We start from the raw sequence: 21,019 nt of genomic DNA, 5'->3' as shown, positions 1-21,019 counted from the left end.
GAAATACTAGTACATATTCAAGTAATGGTATTGAATTAAAATCCATGAAAATGATAGTGTCCTGCAGTGTTTAGTTTTTCTATCCATTAAAAAACTCTTGAAATGTATCCACATAGAAATTCTGTTTTTTTGTTTGTTTGTTTGTTTTTAACCATTAGGTGAAAGTTGACTGTTCCTAGGATGACCGTATTAAGGGAAAGAGGTGGTGCTTACTTCTTCTAGTGATGCCTCAGTCACTAGGAGAGACTGTGCCAGTGCTAAAGTCCCTTACATTTTGTCTTGGTAACTAGAATAACTAAAGGAGTCTCTATATCAAATTACAGCTGGGAAACTGCTGGCATTAATTCTGAAGTAAAGTGAGCTCCATAGAAATTTAATTTCTCTCCACCCTCCCCAATTTATTTACCAATTAAGGGCAAAAAACTTAGCTGTTCAGCACACTGCAGAAATGAATGGTGACAGTGAAAGCAGTTAGTTAAATTAGCATAATACCTAACAATAAATGGTTTTGTTTGCTAAACTTATATATGAGTCAGCAAGAGGAAAGAAAATAGCTCATTGCTAGCGGATCCCTTAATAGTTTACAGGAAAGAACCTAATTCAGAACAAAGGCGTAGGATGAAACGGTGAGGAATGTATGCCAGCAAAACAGCAAGTCAGCAAATGCAATGACTATAAGCATTTATCTGGCCACATCCCAAGGCCTTGAGAAAAAATGTCTTTTGGCCTGTTACTGTGCTTTCAACCTTGTAAGGCTATGGTTTAAATAAAAGGAGTTTAGGGTTGGCAGTTTGTAAGTTCATCCTGTGGAATGTGACATGTTCCAAAAATTATCTTTGAGTAATTAGATGAGAAATTAAGAGATTGTCTTAGGGAAGAAAATGGAATACGTTTTGAAGAATTTAATCAAGTATACTGGCAGCATCATTGCCTGGCTGAAGTAGTTCATATTCATTTTACCACATACTGGGGATTTATTTAATAAATGTCCACTGGACCATATCTGATTAATAATCACTATCTAATTTCTTTGCATTTTATTCAAGACCAAATTTGGTTTTCCATAGAAATAATTATGCTGAATTATTCTCATATCTGGAATTTGTTATGGGAGATTGTCGCCCCCTCATATATGTTCAGTTTAGCTAAAAAAAAAAAATCAAGATAACAAGCATTCTCATATACTCAGGACTCTTTTAACAACTTCTTAAACCTGCTGAACTGATTGTCGCATAGGGTTTCGGAATACAGCAAAATACTGAGTTCCAACTTCTTCAGGTTGGTAAAGCTCATGACTACCAACTTTACCAATGGTAAAGTTAGCTATCATTCTATTTGCTTCTTGTTTTTCATATCTTTTTAAACCCAGTTATTCAACGATCATTTCTTATTTCTAGTACTTGAGTTTGAGTGAAGGGTAATACAAAAGACGTTTGTAAGTCAAACAAATTCCACATAGCAGCATCTTCTCATATCTCTAAAGGTCTAAACATGATATAATTTCTTTTCCTATTTTATGTAGCTTGTAATTCTCCTTAACCAAAAATCCTTTACAGAATGTGATTTTTACATCTACCTGGTTTATCTAAATCCACTTGTTTCTATAGTCTAATCTCTTGAAATGATATTCCTTGCATCTGGCTCTCCTCCCATTCATCTCCCTGTCCATATTTTGCCCTTCTAAGTCCATCTTCTGTCTTCTATTTGCATCCAACTTGTGATTCATTTTCTATCCACTACACTTTCTCAGAGCACCTCTCCTGAAATCTTCTTATTCAAGGAGAATGACAACTTTAATCTGTTTATACAATAAGGAGATGACATCAGAGCTAAAGAGAGATGCCAAATAAAGTCAGCATAAAATGGGGGAGAAGAAGCACCCCTCTCCACAAGCAAGCCAACACTTGGCAGAATTTTCCACACTCGATTAGTCCTAGGTGAAAAGATGTCCGTAATATGTAGCAATCTTGGGCATAGGATCTGAAATCCACCAACCCAAGTTAAACCCAGATTTACTACTTAAGTGTGTGGTATTAGGATAACGGCAGCCATTCCAATAGGTTGTTTTAAGATGTCAATGAATGTCAAGCAGGGAACCTAGTGAGATCAAATACAAAATTATGGCAAGTACTGACACTCTTAGACTTCCAGAGAGTTGGAGTAGGTAGGAGGAACAAAAAGTGTTTTATTTAAAAGGAGAAAAGCAGTCATTTTCTTGTTTGTCCAAATTTCAACACAGACAAAGGCAAATTAGATCTTGCTGTTTATCTATTCATCACAGGCTCCCTGAGAGGCTTCTATATATGCTAGGAGCTGCTCAAATTTGGGGAAACTACAGGGACTATTATGAAACCCATGGGAAACAGAAGTGGGCACCGGGTACAACACTGAGAGTTAATGACTTTAAGCTGTTAAGGAATGCAACTGTGATTTACAAATTAGGTGTCGACAAGCACTGGAAATAATAGTACACCTTTAAGAAACAGAAGAGGTTCTCTTTGTTCTTTCATTGCTGCTTGGTAAAGAACTGCTATCTTTAAGCTTTTCTCCTTTCTAAAGCTAATTGGTTCCAAGAAATGTTAACACATTGTTAACAAATTAGCTTTCATGAGATGTGTGCCATGGAGGGGAAAGGAAATGTAGCTTCAGGGGTAAAGATGTTTACTAACGTCACTGAAATGAAGGAGAACAGTCGAGGAGAACTGGATTGATTTAAGATTTGGTTTTGATTAAGAGAGCACTATAGTATTAGCTATATGGGTGGAGGGTGGAGGTGTGGAGGTGTGGTTAGCTTAATAATTCAAAGGGAAAATGAGAAGAAAGTTTGGTTAACAATCTGTCTCTGTCAGTTACTTTAATCTTTAATGGAAGAACTGTTGGACCTCGGATCCATTAAAGCCTGTAGGCAGACTAGCTTACTGGACTAAAATCACTAGTTATGCACCTGACACCACTATTGCTACCCAGTGAGTACTGTATCTCATTTTGATTTATTACCAAAAGCTCCAGACAAAAACTTCTAGCTATATTCTAGAATCTGCCTTCATTCTGGCATCCCTTGGAAACATGGGTCAAATAGCAAAATACTCTAGCACTGCCCTTGTATCAAGCCAGAAGTACATCAAAGGCAACTCAGGAAAACATCCTGGGGATATTTGATGTTGGGTATAATTAACTAAAAGAAGGTTTTTATTTAAAACCAATGCTTTTACACTCCACTTGCAATTACATTCTGGCATTTCTCAAGTGTTATTAATAATACCAAATGCATATTTGTTAACAACATTCCATCATTAATTTATCAAATATTTACTGAGCATCTACATTGTGCCAGGGACTAGGCCAGATTTTAAGAGACCAAAGACAAGTGAAACGCCTGAATTTCTGCAAAAACTTACAGTTTAGCAGTAGAGACATACATGTATCAATTAGAGAGTGGATGTGGGGAATGAAAATGTATGTCTTAGAATATGTGTTTTAAGTATCTGCAAGCCATCAAGGGACAAGAATCCACTAAGTGAATGGCAATATGAATGTGAAGTTCTTAAGAAAAGCCATGGCTAGAAATTTAAAGGCATGGATTGAAGTCTACTGATAATTTAATAGGGCTAAAGATAGAACGCCACATGTCTACATGAAAAAGTGGGTGAAAAAATAAAAGGAATGAGGAAGCCAAGAGATTGTAGAGGACGGAGAAGTGGCCACCAGTGTCGAAGATGTGAAGAGAGCAAATAAATATAAGTAAAAAGAAGCCACTGAAATTGGCAAGATAGGAGATACTGGTTCTAGTTTCAGTGGAGGGGTGGAGACGATCTCCAGATGACAGAGGTTAAAATCCTGTAAATTTGCATTGCAAAAATCATTAGCTAAAAACACAAAGGCTAAATTACCACACCTTTTGGATTACCAGGCTTGGCCATTCGCAACACTTACATGTGACTTTGTGCCACTAAATGAACTTCCTGAGCCAAAATTAAATGGAAAGGGCAATAATTATTTTATAAAATCTTTGCATTGGAGAGAATATGAATGTAAAACATATAAGAACAGAGCATTAATTGCTAGTTCTCTTTACCTATTAAAATAAATATCTGTTAAGTTTTTCTCAGTGTTTCAAGTTTTAAAAAGTATAATAAAAGAGCCCCCTCTTTTTTAAATGGTACGTTTAGCAGATTACCATATCCAAACCTGAATGTTCTCTTTAGCCAATGAGCAAATCAAAACCTCCAAAATCTAAGGTAATTTCCAAGATACAACTATGTACTAGTAATACTAAATCTGAAAATGTAAAAAAGATTCGACCAAGTTCTAAATAATGCTTCAAAACTGATCTAACTGATCAGTTTTGAATAATTATTATTCTAAATGATGCTTCAAAACTGATCTAAATAATGCTTCAAAACCGAATTTTTCATTGCTTTAGGTTGGGCTCAATTATTTAATCACCTTCATACTTAATTCAACGACTAAGGACAATATCAATAATTTTAAGACACAGAACAAAAGCTCTCACTCAAGCCTATCAAAAACTCGTCCAAAATGGAAAATGTCGATCTTGCTAAGAAAAACAATAATATTACAATATTATTGCTGAGAATTCTGAAATTTTTCACAGGAATTCCAGTATCTAGAGGATTCCTAACATATAAAATTAGAGGAAGAGATCAACCACGGCATGCTAAATGTTGATTATCGTGTGTTATGCCAATGTTTCAGGTTTCTTTGATCCTTCAGCTGGCCTTTACAAATGAAGTAATGAGGTACATTCAGCACCATATCCCGGCCTTTCTTTTGAGCTCATGGCTACCAGACCCCTCCCCTTTTGGGCCTCCTCCCCTCTTTGTGTTATATTCCATTTGATTCAAAAGAAGAATTTCCTGTTGGCCTCTTGGACCTGACAGTATCAGTTACAATTCCATAGTCATTCGGTATGGATATATTATTAGCATCTTATACATATTTCTATCACCAGACTTCCATACTATTTTTTAGAATTATCTATTTAAAAGTATCTATCAGTAGAATATCAGGTCCATGAGGACAGAGGTTTTACTCCGAATTGTTTATCGTTGTATTCTTACCACCTAGACACAGTGCCTTGAACATTGTACGAACTTGAATAATATTTGTTTAATGAATGAATAAATATATCATTCATCTCCATTAGTCTGTTCACTCTTCAGCACATGTAAGTCATCTCCATTAGTCTGTTCACTTGTTAGCATATGTAATTATTTAATAAATGTCTTTCAAATAAAAAAATAATAATTTAGTTGCCTCCATAGCTAAAACTTCCTGAACCAAGAGAAATAAAGGGAATATTAGAAATTAACAATGTTCCACTTTCCACACTGACTTTCTCAATGACTATCTGGAGAGGACAAAAACTGTTTTATTGCAGACGGCTTAATCACTCTAACGTCATCTTATATTTAAAAGATGAGGACAGGACATTTGGGTTATAAAGACAAGTCATGGCCATCTGCTTTCCACTCAGGGATGCTCTATCTGGGTATTAATTAAATATGATCTGATAATCAATTTCTTCCTGTTCATTTATTTCTGTTATGCATCAAAACGATGAGAGTTTACCACAAAGAAAACACTTTTTTCTTTATTAAAATAATTAATGACTCAAAATAACAGCATGGCATGGCATCCTCTAGCAGAAAGAAACATTTAAATTGTATTTAAATATAGCTATGTAAACATGCATTCAATTAAAAATATTTGTCTTCCTGCTACATTTTGAAATTCTACATTGACAAACCTTAATATTGAGAGTTTGTACTTATATAATTTTCATGAATAAAATAAAAAAACATTAGACTGGCATAACTAGAGGGAAAGTTAAAATATGTAAACCTCAATTATAAAACATTTAAAGAAACATGATTTTGTTGCTTTAAAACTCATAAAGCACATATGCTTAATAGTATAGTACTCAGTGGATTTCCTTGAATTATTTTAATTAATAGATTAAAATACTTGGCCTTCTACCAATCCATTTTTACAAGTAAATATTTCTAGTAAAGCTTTTGAGGGTAATTCAGAATTTTCATTTTCTAAGTATGTTTCAATAATAGGGTGGCAATCCTATTTACACTGAAAATTTATTTTGAAAATACTTTTATTAAAAACTATAAAATACACTTAAGCAGTAAGCTTTGGAATCAGAGTCAAGGTTCAAATTCTGACTCCAATCAGCAGCTGAATGTTTTTTAAAAATTGCTTAATAACTCTAAAATACAATATTTTCATATCTCAAATGGGGAAATGATAGTTTTCACTATAAGAATGGTGGAAAGATTAAAAGAGATAAAAATCTATGTAAAGTACTCAGCATTAGGTAAACTACTCAATAGAACTTAGCTATTATTGTTATTTGTAGTGGTAGTAGTATTGGCAACGATCCAGTCTAAACTGTCATAAACCTTGAACTAGCAGAGTCTTCATTAATAGGACAATGAAACTTCAAAATAGTTTGACAAATGCTGAGACAAATGCTGGCAAAGGGCACTGTAAGTTTCAGTGCCTATCACTCTAAAATTCAGTTACAGAAAAACTGAGTAAACTTTAAAGTCTTCTAAACGTAACTGCGACTATATTGATTGAGTCTTGAATGTCTACACTGCTTGCCAACTGGCTTACACCCATGCTGTTTGCTATTTAAGGTATACCTTGAAATACGTGCAATCTATTGATCTTACGGTTTAGTGAATATTAAACTGAACTTCCACAGTTGAAATGACAAATTTAGGCTTTATATCATCTGACAATTAACAAGTTTCAGCTCAACTGTTTTTGGTGGCCCTGGAACAGGTCCAGAAGTTTCCTACAGCGCAAGCTCTGCTCCCATAGTTAGGCCCACCTGTAGCATTATCCTCACACTTGTCTGCTTGTCCACTTATGTCATTCAACCTTTCACAGCCCTCCTTCTTTTACACAAATTATCCCTCTGAGTTCTTGTAGCAACTACACTATCCACTATGGTAGCCACTAGACATGCATGTATATTTCAGTTTAAATGTAAATAAAATAAAATAACAATTATTTTTCTCAATTGCATTAGCCATATTGTAAGTGCTCTATAACCCTATGTAACTAGTGGCTACCATATTGAATAGTGCAGGTTTGGAACATTTCTAATACTATAGAAAGTTGTATCGGGCAGTGCTGAAAAGAGCTAATTTTCCCTCAAACATATTTCCATTCATGCTACATTAAGTACATGAGATTCTATAGTCATTAAATGAAAAAAAAGCTCAAGTTAGTCAGATAAATACTGAGTTACACAAAGATGTATGTAGGTATGAATGTATGTACAGGCAGACCTTGGAGATATTGTGGGTTTGGTTCCAGACTACCGCAATAAAGTGAATATTGCAATAAAGACAGTCAAACAAATTTTTTGGTTTGTCAGTGCATATAAAAGTTATTTTTAACTATACTATTATATATTAAATGTGTGTTGAAATGCAATACCTTAATTATAAAATATTTTATTGCTAAAAAATGTGAATGATCATCTGAGCCTTCAGTTAGTTGTAATCTTTTTGCTAGCCAAGGTTCTCTCCTTGGAGTTAGTGGCTGGTGAGAGTGATCAGGGTAATGGTTGCTGAAGGTTGGGGTGGCTGTAGCAATTTCTTAAAATAAGACAACAATGAATTTTGCTGCCTCAATTGACTCTTCCTTTCACCAGATATTTCTCTGTAGTACGTGATGCTGTTTGATAGCCTTTTATCCACAGTAGAACATTTTTTCAAAATTGGAGTCAATCCTCTCAAACTCTGCCATTGTGTTATCAACTAAGTTTATATAATATTCTAAATCCTTTGTGGCTATTTCAATAATGTTCACAGCATCTTCACCAGGAGTGGACTTCATCTCAATAAACCACTTTGTTTGCTCATCCATAAGAAGCATCTCCCTATTCATTGAAGTTTTATCATGAGATTGCAGCAATTCAGTCACATCTTCAGGCTCCACTTCTAATTCTAATCTCTTGCTATTTCTACCACATCTGTAGTTACCTACTCTATTGAAGTTTTCAACTCTTCAAAGTCATCTATGCAGATTGGAATCAACTTCTTCCAAACTCCTGTTAATACTGATATTTTGCCCTCCTCCCATGAATCACAAATGTTCTTAATGTCATCTAGAATGGTGAATCTTTTCCAGAAGGATTTCAATTTACTATGCCCAAATCCATCAGAAGAACCACTATGTACAGCTGCTGTAGCCTTATAAAACGTATTTCTGAAATAAGACTTGAAAATCAAAATTATTCCTTTATCCATGGGCTGCAGAATGGATATAGCATCAGCAGGCATATAAACATCATTCTCCTTGTGTATTTCCATCAGAGCTCTTGGGTGACTAGGTGCACTGTGAAGAAGCAGTAATATTTTGAAACAAAACATTCTGAGCAATAGGTCTCAAGAATGGGCTTAAAATATTTAGGAAACCATGCTGTAAACAGATGTGCTCTCATCTAGGCTCGGTTGTTCCATTTATAGAGCATAAGCAGAGTAGATTTACTGTAATTATCAAGGGCTCTAGGATTTTCAGAATGGTAAATGAGCATTGGCTTCAACTTCTTAGCCCCTAACAAGAGAGTCAGCCTGTCCTCTGTAACTTTGAAGCCAGGCACTGACTTCTCCTCTTTAGCTATGAAAGTCCTAGATGACATCTGCTTCCAACAAAGTCTGTTTCATCTACATTGAAAATCTGTTGTTTAACAGTGTCACCACCTTCATCAATTATCTTAGATCCTCTGGGTAACTTGCTGTAGCTTCCACATCAGTACTTGGAGCTTCACCTTGCACTTTCATGTTACAGAGAAGGCTTGTTTCCGTAAACCTCAAGAATCAACCTCTGCTAGCTTCCAACTTTTCTTCTACAGCTTCCTCACTTCTCTGAGCCTTCATAAAAATAAAGAGAGTTGGGGCCTTGCTCTAGGTTAGGGTTTTGTTTAAGGGAATGCTGTGGCTGGTTTGGTCTTCTATTTGGATCACTAACACTTTCTCCATATCAGGAATAAGGCTGTTTCATTTTCTTATCATTGGTCTGTTTGCTGGAATAACACTTCTGATTCCTTCAAGAACTTTTGCTTTGTATTCACAACTTGGCTTACTGTTCGGCACAAGAGGCTTAGCTTTGGGTCTCTCTCGGCTTTCAACATGGCCTTCCTTGCTACACTTTTTGTTGTTGTTGTTGTTAATAATTTCTAGCTTTTGATTTAAAGTGAGAGATGTGAGACTCTTTCTTTCACTTGAACACTTAGAGACCACTGTAGTGTTATGACTGGCCTAATTTCAGTATTGTTGGGTCTCAGAGAATTGGGATACCCAAGGTGAGAGAGAGAGAGAGAGACAGGGGACTTATCTTGGACTTCCAAGAGCATTTCACAAATTAGTGTAAACTGTGATGCTCTAAGAGTGGAATACAAATATGCAACTTTTCTCAGATTTCTGTTATAATCTTTTTTCAAGAAATAGCTGCAGGGAATTATAAACTTTAAGAAATACAGATAAGCATTAGCATTATTGAAAATAAAGTATGAGTATCACTGGGCACAGAAAGGTGTAACAGAATCAGTTTGCAGTTTGTCAACTTCCCCATGAAATTTGCCTAATAATGTGCTGAGTAGAAGGTTTTATGCCAGTTTCACCTTCCTTGCCTCCCCTTTGACAATCATCTCTCTCCCACTTTACAAAAGAATGATATACTTCTCAGCCCACCAGAAACTTATCACGGGACACTGTCCCAATAAAGATCTAGGATCGTAAAGGAAGAATTATTGCAAAAATTCTTGCAATCAATGCACATAATCCCAGAGAGGCACTGCAATAAAATTTCACTTTCAACTTTAAATAAAATAAAATATTGATAAATAATTATGTAGTTTCAATCAGTGATGCACTAGTATTAACAGCAATAATTCAATTCAAAGAAGATGTAAAAACTTACAGCCTTTTGGTGGCAGGAAATTTTAAAATTTCAATTATATACATATTTTTTGGAGCAAAAAATGATACGATTTTCTGAGGTATTGAAAATAGGAATTCAAGGAGAAAATACAGTTTAAGAAAAAAACAATGCAATATATTATGGAGGATCTTGTTTTTTTCCTCTTATAAAATTAGCTCTGATATTTAGATCCCACCAGATACATTTAAAAATAATCACAGATGAGTTTTGTTTTAAAATGTCAATATTTACAATGTGCCGCAAATTACCTTTTGCAAACATTTACCATCATGAAATACATTAGAGGCCAAATTAAAAACGTTGAGGGTGTGTATAGGATTTGAAAATTACTTTTTTACTAATAAATCATGAAGTGTCCTACATCACCTTTTTTTGGTGTTTTGAAATGTTATAACAATACAATCAGCAGCTAACATATTGAATGTTTCTGTGTTTGAGGCAGTCTTTTATCTATATTATCTAATCTTAACAAAATCCTTTCAGACTGTAACCATCACCACCTTTGCTTACAATGAGGAAACCGAGGCACAGACTAGTAAAGTAATTAAACTACAGTTATCTCGTACCAAAAAGTGAAGCTGGAATTTGGCTCCAGCCAGGCTGGGCTTCAGAGCTCACACTGCAACCCATGGCACAGTATTACCTACTTAAGTATGTTTTTCCTCCATAAATATTCAAATGTTGAAAGCTTATCTTTTTAGTTAGGTTTTCAAATCATGGAAGGCAAGGCCATACCATAAAGTTCTCTATGCTCCATAACACCTAGGATTGAGTTTTGCACATAAAACATGCTTAATCAACATTTTCTGATTAGACATTTAACATTTTCAAGAATTTCTCTCCTCCATCTAATAATGATGAGTGACCTTCTTAAAATATACACAATCTGGCCAGGCGTGGTGGCTCACACCTGTAATCCAGGCACTTTGGGAGGCCAGGGCGGGGGGAATGTGGATCACGAGGTCAGGAGTTCAAGACCAGCCTGGCCAACATGGTGAAACCCCGTCTCTACTAAAAATACAAAAATTAGCTGGGTCTGTTGGCACATGCCTGTAATCCCAGCTACTCAGGAGGTTGAGGCAGGAGAATTGCTTGAACCGGGACCCGGGAGGTGGAGGTTGCAGTGAGCTGAGATCGTGCCACTGCACTCCAGCCCGGGCTACAGAGGGAAACTCCGTCTCAAACAAGCAAACAAAACAAAACAAAAGCCCCCCAAAAACCCCACAATCTAAGAATAATAGTAAACTTTATCCCACTTTTTATAAGGAACCTAAATCCATATAGTTGACTACCATCAGTGGAAATATTTACACAACTTTAGTAGTGGTTATCTCCAGGTATGCTGACTAATGGTTAATTTTATTTCTTTTTGCAGAAGATAAATTGTTTCTTATTCTTCATATTTTTCTATTTAGGCACATATATTATTCTTGTAATAAAAAAGGAAAATAATATTTGTTATTCTGACAATATTTAAAATTCACAAATACATCAAACAAAGGGAAAATAAAGGGATACAAACAAGCAAGAAACAAGAACATCAACACAGGAAGGCTGCAGCACATAAGGCGAGTCAGAAGGTTTGGGCTGAACACTGGGAAGGGCCTGTTTCTCCTTACCTGGTATGAGGAAGCCACAGGGCCCTGGCAGCCCTAGGAGCAGGGCACATGTTCAGACAGGGCAAAAGCAAAACATTTGACTTGTTAGAGGCTATGAAAGGAATTTCCAGAAATTGTGAACTCTACATTTTTTGATACACTTTCAAGAAAACTTGGTCATTACCAATGGACTATTTCTGAGATTTATTTGAAAAGCCTGATTCTTTACTTGGGCACCTTAGGTAACTGCTCTGTCTTGTCCAAGCATGGGCTGAAAAAATAATCATTTACTGGGCATTTCAACCATACCTTTGGATTGACAATTAGTTGTCTTTTTCTTTTTCACTTAAGATAGTAATTCTTAAAAGAAATACAAATGATTAAAAACCATACCTTGACAGGTAAATTTTTTGGAGGGAGTTGTGAGTAAAAGTTTATCTGCCATTTCTCCAGGACCAGCACAACGAGCAATTCCGGGCTCCTTATATTCCGACTTCACCCAGTCGGATAACCACTGCATGTTACAATCACAGTAAAGAGGGTTGGCTCCAATTGCTCTGGAAAAACAACACCACAAAAGCACACACACATACACACACACACACATACACACACACACACACACAAGTATGGAAGTATTGTTATTTCCTAAGGGCAAAAGAATTCAAAGTGATGCTCAGTAGAAAATCCCCATAGATTTATTGAGGATAACAATTTAGCAAAAAATAGAGACACTGGGGATTCCCCATTTTCCTGAATGATGTGCACTGGGATTTAGTGAGTTGTCACTGGTGTTAACACTCATGTTGCTTTAGAAGGTCTCCTAATATTTTCAGAGACATGTTTATATTGAGTGTAAGCACACCCTGAGTGCATTAATACTTCATTCACCAATTATTTACTGATGACTTAAATCACAATGCAAAGTTCTGAGGACCCAAATATAAATAATGCATTATTCTTACCTCCAAAGAACCCCTGCTGCAGAGGAGATTAGCATTAGCATTGGGATATACTCACAGATGCAAAGAAGTTTCATTAGAAGTGATGTAGGAGAAGTATTTACAAGATGATGGTGAACAACAGATTAACTTTTCTGGGAGTCTTAGTGGTTAGGAAAGTCTAAGCTGTGTAGGATAGTTAGAGTTAAGTAGAAAGAAAGGTTGGGAATAATGATGCAGATAAAGGACAGGTAAGTACAAAGAAAGAACATAAAATACTGAAGATGTCTAGAGCTAGCTCACCAGAGCTGAGCTGGACCCGCACTGGGTGCTGTCTGTCCCTTTTCAAGGTCGTTCATTTTACAGTTGTTCATTAGAAGTAGTGACAGGAAAGTAATCAAGGTAATAGGTAACATTTATTGCACTATTACTATATGCAGGAGCTGGGATAAGCCATTTATAAGAATTACTTCATTTTATCCTAAATAGTAACTTTATAAGGTCCATTTAATTAACAATTGACTTTACAGGTTAAGAATCTGAGACCTGGACTCATAACCTTATAAAGCTTGGATTGAAGCCATAGATGCATACAATGGCAGTTAAAAACTGCTTACTTCTGATTTACAATTAGCTTCTAACTAGTAAACCTTGTAGGTCTACTGTCAGGATAGTTATCTTATTTTTTTTAGGTAGCCCCTGAAATATGTGTGTGGAATCATAATACTCGATACTGTGGAAGTTTTAATGCCCCGTTTAAGAATCAGAATGTAGTGAATGTTACCTGCATATGTATGTCAGATTCAAACCTTTCCAAATTAAAAATGAGCAAAATGATGTTTTTTAGTCATTTGATCTCATCTCTGTCACCATTTAAGTCCTTGCTGTGACAGGGGAGGAAGTGGGAAAAGTGAAAAAGCAGAGCTCTTTATGCTCTAGGGGGTAAAAGACAAGGCACAAACAAACCTGCACGTTGTGCACATGTACACTAGAACTTAAAGTATAATAAAATATAAAATATAAAATTTCTTTATATATATATATATATATAAAGAAAAAAAAAGAAATGCAAGGCAGAGCAGGGCACAGAACAAGGAAGACTCTACTTGCTCTCACTGTTGCGGGAGGAGGCTGGTAACAAGAAGGGAAGTTCTGCTCAGCTCAAGCAGCACCTTTCATGTGAAGCCTTTTCTGATGCCTGACCATAACACTAGCAGAACGGCTACCTCCTCATTCAGCCTGCATTCTCTGCCTGAGGGCACCGCAGCCCTGCACCTCTGAGCTAGTAGCTTCCTTCATATTGCAGCTCATGCACGTGGCAGCCATGGAGTTTGTAAAGGAGTGGCTTAGAGGTAGGTTCTTGGCTCAAACACGAAAATGTAAAGGCCCTGCCTTCCTGGACTTCAGCAGTTTAGTGGAAGGAATATTAATAGGCACCAGTCTGATAGACTGATGTACAAAACGTCAATTGATAACACAGACTCTATAAGGCAAATGCAGACATAATGTGATTGACTACTGGATCTTCAATTCAATTCAAAGAAGATGTAAAAACATAGACTTTTGGGCAGAAAATTTTAAAATTCCAATCATATGTATATTTTTGGAGTGAAAAATGATTATTCCTTTCTCAATTTTGTAAACTCGTATCTTCTTGGAGTTTGTAGGTTTTCGAGAGAAGTGCAAAAGCAGGAGAGGATATGGCAGGCAATCTCTTCTAGGGAACTGGGGCACAACTGACATTGCTATTTAGGCTGAAGCAGATAGTTGCCACCAGGCACCCAACTCAGCATCAGCCAAGGAGGCTTTGGATCCTAAGGCTGCTGGCTGAACTTCCTTCTAAGTTTGCCATGATCTTAACATTACACCTAGTAATAATAAAATCATGGAATTTGACCCAAATGAGTTTTTTGAACCCCAATTATCACATATTTTCAAATGGTTATATTGTACTTCCAAAAACTATGGAGGTACAAACAAGTTGTGATCAGAGAAAACGCAAAGGAAAAGCCATTTCACCCAATCTAAGTATTTGGCTGTGTCTTACTTCCAAACTATAGTCTCGAACCATGTTGAATTTATTTTTGCGTGGTGCCATAGTTGAATAAGTAAATCCATTTTGAGCAAATCAGGATAGGCTTCATAGAGAAGGTGATACTTGGGATATGACTTAGAAAAGCAGGGTTAGGATAGACAATTGAAAGGGAGCTGATATTCTAGAATCAGAAAATAATGAGAGAAAAAGCATGGGCTAGTAAAGTTGGAGAGCCATATTTGTAGAAGAGACATGTTTAGCTAAGCAAAGATAATTCGACTAATGAAAAATAAGAGCCAGAAAGGAAAATTAAAGCCATCTTGTAGAGGGCATCATATCCAGTTTGAAAATCTTCACATTTTCTTTAAAGATGAAACCAATTACATCTTTTGATGTTACAATAAAATAACTGGCAGAGGAATGCTCCTAATCACTCATTAGGAAAGGTTTGACCCTAAACCTATATTCATAAACTAGGTACTCACAGATGTGATAATGCAGAAAGATCATTGAAAGCACCTTCAGGCACAACAGAAATGTCATTTCCATGCAGAGAACTAAAAGAAAGAAAAAGAAAAATTAAACTTCCTATATTTCTGAAATCATAGACTCCAGAGAAATTCTGAGACTTTAGTTTATAATAAACATTTTAAATCAGTGCAGAAAAGACGGTCTATAAAATAAACAGTTTTGGTACAACTGGATACCTGAGAAAGCAAACGACTTCCACCTCACATTATGTGTGCAAAATAAATTCCAGAATGAAGAATTAAATGTAAAAATAAAAATGTATTAAAAGAAAATAAAGAAGATCTCCCTTTTATAAATGTGGAGTGAAGAAGGCTCTCAAAGGCTCAGTATAAAATCCAGAAACCATCAAGGAAAAGAGGCAGAAATTTTTGACAACATAAAATATATCCAAACAATAAAATATTCCATATAAGAAATAGAATAATATATATTTGCAACTTATATAAGATATAAGGATTAATTCTTTCATTAAGAAAAACCCCAGCAAGCATAGAGTCAAGTAGTAGATGCATAAAGATACCTACATTAATAAGGAAAATATAAAGTATCCAACAGAAAATGGGGAAATGATAGATCAAGCTCATTAGAATAAAAAGCACAAGTGCTTAGTAAACAAATAAAATATACTCAAATGCTCTACTAATTGGAAGTGCAAATTAAGACAGGAATGCAGAATAACTTTCAATCTGTCATATAGACAAAAATAAAAGAATAAATAATATTCAATGTTTGCAAGAGTGTTTTGAAAAAGGTACTCTATTAAATAGCTGGTGGAAAAATAAACTTCTAAATGGACAAAGTCTTTTTTTGGGGAATAACAAGACAGTTACTTTTGGAATCCTTCCAATATACTTGACAGTACCTTCCCACACACCCTAAATTCTTGCTGAAATGCCAGCACATTTGCACCAAGAGGAAATGTATAGGATGTTCATTAGAGTACTGTATAGTACTCATTAAAATTTGAAATTAAACCAAATCATAGTAAAGATGAGGCTAATTGAGTCAGTTCTGGTTCCTCCCACCAATAGAACAGTCTCTACCAGTTAAACAGTTGAGTTATATATATGTATAAATATATATCTATTCTATTCTTATATATTTTTATTCATATATATAATAGATTAGAAATGTTCAAAAGCATATGTTAAACAAAAATAGACAATGGCAGAACAAAAACAGATCCTATTAATATTTGTGGCTTTTAAAAGCTATATAGCCATGGGCATACATCTATTAGAATAGAAAAAAATGCATCTGAAAAAGGACCAGAGAGCACATCAAACTGTTAATTCTGAGGTAGAAGAGTAGGATCAAGGATCATGTTTTATTTCACATATTTTAAAGTACATTTTTATAGTAAAAATGTTTTCATGTACTATGTAATTTCTAAAGAAATTAATTTTGAAAGTTTCTCAAATTAATTTTGAAAGTTTCTTTCAAAGTTAATTGAAACTATATAAACCATATGTCTTAATGTTACATATAATCAAATAAATGACTATAACAACAATCAGTATTACTAAAAAGGAAGTTATATTGTCCAAAGCAAAGCTGTTGGACAATGATACTGTAAGAAATGATTTTTCTATTTCCTAATTTATAATAAATCCTCATGCAGGTATCTTCAAGCACCAAGAATCAACAAAGCAGTTACATCCTTAAAAAGACAACCCCAAACTCAGATCTCTGAGAAAAGAGATATTTTGTTGAATACAAGATGCTTACAGTAATCGAAGAGACTTTAATCCATCAAAGGTGCGAGGAGGAATACATCTCAGACGGTTGTAACTAAGAATTCTGAAAGCATACATATGTCAATTTGTTTTATTCAGAAATCCAAAAATGGCCAAATACTTCCAAAATAAAGCAGTTAAGGCTTATTAAAGCATCTTATTAACTGACAGTGTTAAAACACAATATATTGTTATTTTTTGTGTGTTGTCTCCCTAACACAACATACTTATTTCCTAAATACAACCTAGAATGCTTTCCTCTGCCTATTCCTGCCCAACTTTGGTGCCTCAGTTGTCCCTTCCCTAAGGTGGATTTTCCCTATCTTAGGGATCTCCCCTAAGCCCCCCACAAACATAAATTATTCTTTTTTTTTTTTTTTATGGAACGCAATACTTTTTCTAATATCTACATTTGTTCACCTATTGTGGTTTTGTCTGTTTCTCCCAATAGAAACATTCCTTGAGGGTAGAGACTGTCTTGTTCAATAGCAATGTCCAGCATCTAGAGACTGCCTTTTGTCTAATGAATTAATGAATACTCAGTACCACACTTTCACACTCACAAGGTAAGGAGCTGGGTCATGTTGCTGAAGCTCTGATTAGAAAGCGTGCTTATTCTGTTGTTACTTAAGTCTCTAAAAGAGAAAAAGAAATGGAGTACACTATTAACCACAGAAATGAAAATATTAGTGATTCTTAGAAGGAGAAGGGTCTTCTTATTCATAGTCATAGCAGTATTGTTAGCATTCAGCTGTTATCTGAAAACAATAAAACAGTGAATGACCCACTGGAGTAGACTGCAATGTTATTCATGATTATTTACACCTCACTGTTTTGAAATTAGGATTATATATATATATATATGCATTGCTTTAGCATGTAGTGTACGTGCAAGGGATTGGTTCACTTCAGAGTAGCAGCTTCAGAGTAGAGTTTATTTTCCCTTATCCCTCTGCTCCCATCTCCATAAGGCTTTTGATATTTTACAGAGAGCTTCCTTGGAGGTGACTTGCAATAGACAAAATTTTGCCCGTGGGAAATAAACCCTTATCATCAAAAGTCCTATCAGATACACATACTTTACCCTCATTGACACATATGTTCACTGATACACAGACTCAAATTTGATCACTGAAAGAACCCCTGATTAATTACATTCAAAATGCCATCAATAAAAACGTCTGTGTTCCTGCCCCTGGCTGAGTCATGGTCACACAGTAGGTCCTCAATAAATATTTGTTTAATGAATGTTAAGCAAATGGGAGAGACGTTGAATTTTTACCAATGTTAAATGGCTATTTATATGTATAGTTTGTGCTATGGGTCGTAATTTACATTTCATGAACTTGATCTTATTCTCATTATATATATAGTGTATATATACACACACTATATATGTAAAAATATATTAAAATGTATATATACAATATGTAATACTAATATATATTCACCATTTATAACTAAATATATTCACTAATTTTTTTCTGAAGCAAAATGCAAAATATATGAATAAATGGAAGATACAGAAAAGCTGAGGATAATCTATTCCTTTATTAAAATATCAAAATGTCAGTAAAATGGACCCACGAAATTGTGAAAATGTTAAGAATCTGAGAGGAGCTTTATACTCATATTTTTAACTGCTGAAGAACTATTCCTAAATTTTAAAAATAAAAGTATCTGTATTAGCAGAAGTAACTTGCCTAGAGTTGTATCATGAGTCACTAGCTGGATCCACAAATCCTCATTTGTCATTTCGAACTGGCTTGAAAGTATTCACATGCTGTCCCACAAATGACCCAATTCTGCTAAAGTGACCCTTTAGAAATTGCAGCAATTTAATGGTTTATTTAACAGAACAAAATGTATGTAATCAGTTCTTGCTGCTACCAAATAAATAACTAGAAGCAGAACGAGACATCTTAGAGGATATCTTTTTCCATTATTTAATCATTTGTCATTTAAAAAGTCCTATTTCCTTTCTAAAAAGTGTTTGATTTACCCATACTTTCAAGGGAAGTGATCAGCAGCAATTTTAACTAGCTTCAATGTACCTAGTTTACACTGGAGCATGTAATATTTTTTGCTACTTAGGTTTGTAGAATTCACTTAGAAATAAACCTTCTAATTCTAGGAACACTAGTAATCTGCTTCTTACGCTACTAATATTTACTCTAAAATCAGATAGACTTAAACAAATGATACGGTACTTTCTATTAATATCTGCTATCTTTTTCCCGATTTTTTGTGTTCTGAAAAGTTTTCTCAATTACCAATAAGGCTACTTTAAAAGTACAGTATTATATGTAAAAGATTATATCAATTTTTAAACATTGTGCATGTAACTAGATCAAATGTTTGTATATTTAAATATCTTCCTGTATTTACAACTTAAGGGTTGTCAAAAGTTGTTTACGTTAATAAAAAAAGAGATGTTATTTTAAGCTAAAAAATCAAAATTTTGAAATTTATACTCAAAATGTTAGTATCTTTGTCAAGTTTACTTAAACACTACATGAATATATATGGATTTTCTAAAATACATTTTAATACTGTAAACCCATAACTTATTTAATAATGCTTTGTATAAGAAACAAACATAATAAACTACATTTATGTTTTTGGGAAAGTCATTACCACCTACCATCTTTTGCTCAAAGTCAAGAATAAAGACATCGTTTTCTATCTTTCCTTCCTTAGTTTGTCATAAAATAACCCATATTCATTATCAATAAAAATCCGCAGGTTTGTACATTTTCATAATTCTCTGACTACTCAGACTTTGTCGTATTTGTGCTTTTTTGAATAGAGGAGGACCTCTTGCTAAGACACTCCATCGCCTGATTGATATTCAATGAAGATGTAGCCAGGGGTCCAGAACTGCAACGAGCAAGGAGGGAAGCATCTAACTGTGAATGATTTATATTATCTGAAAGGTTCACTATGTCTTCTGTCCCTTGCCATCCCCATTTTCTGGAAATAGAGTAAGTCAAAGAAAAGTGCAATATGTTACTCACATAAGTGTTAAATGTTTGTAGTTGGAGAGTTCCTTGGGAACCAGTGTAAATTGGTTCCCATCCAGATACCTAAAAACAATGGAACGATATTATCTTATTACAAAGTAATGGTGGCCTTGAATAAAATCAGTAAACAGTACTTCACTCTTAACTGAGGCAAGGAACCCCTTGGCAATTTTTGCTTTAAGATGTCATGTTCCAAGCATGGATTATTATTTAAGAGAAGTAAAGAAAAAAAAAGCAGAGTTGTCCACGAGTCCAGTTCTTTGTGGTTTATCTAACAAGGCAAGCCCAGCATTTAGCCATCTGTGTGCGAGCAAGGAGGTTCATTCAATTAACCATACTTTTGGTCAGTCTCCAGTTTGCTTGTTTTTATGTGGACACAATACCATGAAATTCATTAACTAGTAACAAAACCTTGCTGCTATGGCCAAGACCACTCATTGCTGCCTTAATATATGTCAGTACACTTAGTGAATAACAATGGACACATTAAAGGCATATTTGGGGATTTGAACATATTAGGTTTAAGTTACATATATATATATATGTAACAGCAATAATCAAATAACCATATATAAGTAAACTTTCCCCTTCTTATTAGAATCAGAAGAATAATCAGAAAATAGGCTTTGGGCTAACTGGCAGGACACAAAGATAGTCGAATGCCTGAAGTTATATCTATTATGTCACAATAAGGAAAATAAATTTCATCTCCTTCCAAGGCTGTTTTTCCTAGAACATAAATGGTGAAGGGTACAAATGTCATTCAGAAACTGGGGCCATCTGGCTATAGATGTGCCCACAAACACTTCTGGGACATTGAACACGTGGCCCCTCCTACCCAATGTGGTCCATTTCAAGATTCCAGGTTGAAGTTGGTATTTTTTCTGGATATAGAAGTAGCTGAGAAGTTGCCTAGGATGATAATTTATTCCTAATATTTCAAAATAAAAACAATGATATAAAAGGCACTAGTTATAAGAAAATATAATTAATGTTTGATAAATAATTGGGTCTATGTTATGACTCATCATGTCTACCTAAATTTTCTGACTTGATATTTCTTCTTCGACCCCTCTCCATTTTTTTCTTTCATATACTTAAGTTTTTCTTGATACCACTAGAGGGAAGCATCACCCTATATAGTTCAGCACTCTCCCTTTAT

At 34.8% G+C, this 21,019-nt stretch overlaps 1 protein-coding gene across 4 annotated transcripts in view; it reads right to left on the bottom strand.

The window, feature by feature from the left end:
- Positions 1–21,019, bottom strand: part of SLIT2 (slit guidance ligand 2) — a 367,685-nt gene that overhangs the window by 54,643 nt on the left and 292,023 nt on the right. For all 4 annotated transcript variants that reach the window (XM_054554980.2, XM_024246094.3, XM_054554981.2 and 1 more), the window contains 5 exons: positions 19,852–19,920; positions 17,398–17,469; positions 16,827–16,898; positions 15,053–15,124; positions 11,985–12,148 (listed from right to left, as the gene is read on the bottom strand). In XM_054554980.2, coding sequence (XP_054410955.1) covers positions 11,985–12,148; positions 15,053–15,124; positions 16,827–16,898; positions 17,398–17,469; positions 19,852–19,920 — 449 coding nt within the window. The remainder of the gene's footprint in view (positions 1–11,984; positions 12,149–15,052; positions 15,125–16,826; positions 16,899–17,397; positions 17,470–19,851; positions 19,921–21,019) is intronic.

The sequence above is a fragment of the Pongo abelii genome, chromosome 3, assembly GCF_028885655.2.
Source record: "Pongo abelii isolate AG06213 chromosome 3, NHGRI_mPonAbe1-v2.0_pri, whole genome shotgun sequence".
Classification (NCBI taxonomy): Eukaryota; Metazoa; Chordata; class Mammalia; order Primates; family Hominidae; genus Pongo; species Pongo abelii.
The sequence above is the reverse complement of the archived record's forward strand: the minus strand, read 5'-3'. Positions and strand labels throughout refer to the sequence as shown.